The sequence below is a fragment of the Manacus vitellinus genome, unplaced genomic scaffold (genome assembly GCF_001715985.3).
Source record: "Manacus vitellinus isolate BGI_N305 unplaced genomic scaffold, ASM171598v3 ctg7180002433536_pilon, whole genome shotgun sequence".
NCBI lineage: Eukaryota > Metazoa > Chordata > Aves > Passeriformes > Pipridae > Manacus > Manacus vitellinus.
This window is the reverse complement of record NW_021938492.1, coordinates 1-2,492: the sequence shown is the minus strand read 5'-3', so window position 1 is coordinate 2,492 and position 2,492 is coordinate 1. Positions and strand designations below refer to the sequence as shown.

At 65.7% G+C, this 2,492-nt stretch overlaps 1 protein-coding gene across 1 annotated transcript; it reads right to left on the bottom strand.

Moving 5' to 3' along the window:
- Positions 1–606: 606 nt before the first annotated feature.
- On the bottom strand, positions 607–2,094 carry LOC103757760 (retinol dehydrogenase 8; the record flags this gene model as incomplete). The annotated part of the gene is given in 6 exon segments (XM_029958487.1): positions 607–797; positions 882–975; positions 1,050–1,229; positions 1,734–1,767; positions 1,769–1,901; positions 1,997–2,094. Coding segments are annotated over 6 exon segments (730 nt in total), but the record flags the coding sequence as incomplete, so codon positions are not given.
- Between the last annotated feature and the right edge of the window lie 398 nt (positions 2,095–2,492).

Here is a 2,492-nt window from a genome sequence, read left to right as displayed (position 1 = left end):
CCGCAGGGTGTGCTGCACGGGGCACGGCACTGTCCCCTCCCTGTCCCCCCAGCCCCTCCTCAGCCCCAGCCCATTTCTGACACCACCACCATTCCGCCCCCGTCCCCTTTCAGCCCTGTCTGCATCCCATTCCTCTGCATCTCCATCCCCATTCCTGTCCCTTCTTCTTCCCATTCACACCCCATCCTCAAGCCCATCCCATCCTATCCCTATTTTGATCCCATCTCACCTCACCCCATTCCAATCCTATCCCCATCCCCTTCCCATTCTATCCCTATCTCTATCCCATCCCACCCCATTCCCATCCCATCCTACCCCATCTCCATCCCTTCCCATCCCCATTGCATTTCTATCCCATCTCCATCCTCCGTTCCCTCCCATCCTATCCCCATCCATCCCATCCCCGTTCCCATCCCATCCCACCTCAGCCCATCCCCACCCTCATCCCTATCCCCATCCCCATTCCTCACCACTCCCATTCCCGCTCCCAGCCAGGCTCAGCCCCATCAGGATGGAGCTGTCCAGGCAGGATCTGCCCAGATGCCAACTGGCCATTGCTGTTCCTCGTTTAGGCTAATTAACACTTCTCTGCCCAGCTCCTCCCACCCGTCACCTCAGCGATGTCCTCGGGGGTCTGGCCCAGGCTGGCGAACACGTCCCTGGAGTTCCTCAGGTAGAGGTCAGTGAAGATTTTGGCCGTCTCGGGGTCTGTCCGGGAGTAGTCGGCGCGTTCGGCCTCCTCGTACAGCTTCATCTCGAACTCCGTCACCACCGGCCCCGGCTCTACCAGGCTGATCCTGCCCGGGGAGGGGTTGCTGGGCACTGGGCCCCCCCAGACCCCCGTCCCAGGGGGCTGCAGACCCCCCCAGTCCCACACTCACGCCACGTTGAAGCGCAGGGCCTGCACCACCAGGCTCTCGCAGAAACCCTCCACCGCGAACTTGGAGGCCGAGTAGATGTCGTTGAAGACGATGCCTGGGTGGGTTGGGGGGTCCCGGTCAGGGCTGAGGGCGGGGCTGGCCCCCCCAGGGTGCCCCGTGCCCCCGTACCCTGCAGGCCCATGATGCTGCTGATGACCACGATGTGGCCCCCGCGGCGCCGCTTCATGTCCGGCAGCACCTCCTTGACGAGGCGGACGAGGCCGAAGAAGTTGGTGTCCATGAGGCTCTGCATGGCCGCCAGACTCTGGCTCTCCAGCGGGCCCACCATGCCCACCCCGGCGTTGCTGACTGAGGGCAGGGGGCATCAGTGGGGGCAGACCCCAGGTGGGGGGATCCCACACCCAAGGCATGGAGGGTCCCCGATGCTCAGAGGGTCCCCAGCGTGGGATGTCCTGGCAGTGAAGGGTCCCTGGTGCACAGGTTGTCCCCAGCACGGGGGGTCCCTGTTACAGGGGGTCCCTGGTGTGTGTGGTCGGGTCCCTGGCACAGAGGGTCCCCTGTGCTCAGAGAGTCCCCAGCATGGGATTTCCTGGGTTTGGAGGCTCCCTGGTACATGGAATGTCCCTGGCACAGAGAGTGCCTGGTTCATGGGGTCAAAGGGTCTCTGATGCATGAGATGTCCCTGTCATGCCCCCCCAGCACTGGGGGCACAAAGTGTCCCCGGCCTGGGACAAGCTTGTCAGGGACAGCCCCCAGCACAGGGGGTGTTCCCACTGTGGGGTGTCCCTGTCACAGAGGTTCCCAGCCCAGGGCTCCCCACGGCCAGGGTGGGAGGGGGGTGCCAGGGCTCACCCAGGACATCCACGTGGCGCCCCGGGATGCTGTCCGAGGCAGGTACGGATGGAGCCCTCTCAACAGTCCAGCTGTTTGATCTCCCAGCGTCCACGGCCCAGCGCCGCGCCCCGGCCGCCGCCGCACGCCGCGATCCCGGCCCCCCCCCAAAAAGACGTTTTTTCCCCCCTGCCGATGGTGGCGAATCAACTGCGGGGCCACGGCGCGGCTCAGCCCGCGCGGGGTCCCCCGGGGCGGGGGGGGTCCCTCCTCTGCCCCGCTACCTTGGAAGCGGCGCTGCTTGGTCCCGCGCCAGCCGCACGGCGCGGCCAGCCGATGCCCGAGGACAGCCAGTGATCCAGCCACCGTCCTTGGGAGCCATGGCACGGCCCTGTGGCCAACTCCCAGCCCCCCCCGCCTTTTATAGCAGCTGCCCCGGCCTGGGCCCCCCCCCAAATCCGGGCCCTTAATCCTCCCCTGGATAATCCGCCCTCCGCTCCCTGGGGATTTGCGGGCGGCCGCGTGGCTGAGCCACACGTGGTGCCCCGGGCACACAGAGGGGCCTTTGTGCGGGACCTGGGGCACCGTGGGGACACGGCAGGACACGGGGACGCTGCCAGCCGTGTGCCACTGGCAGCGGGGGGCTGTGGGGACCCCCCGGTTCTGCCTTTGGAGAGGACGAGGCAGGAGCTCTGCAAAACAACTAACTTTATTGTCACTGGTATAAAACACGTCCCAGTTTTTTCAAACTGGCCTTTGGTGGGACGTGGGGGACGCGGT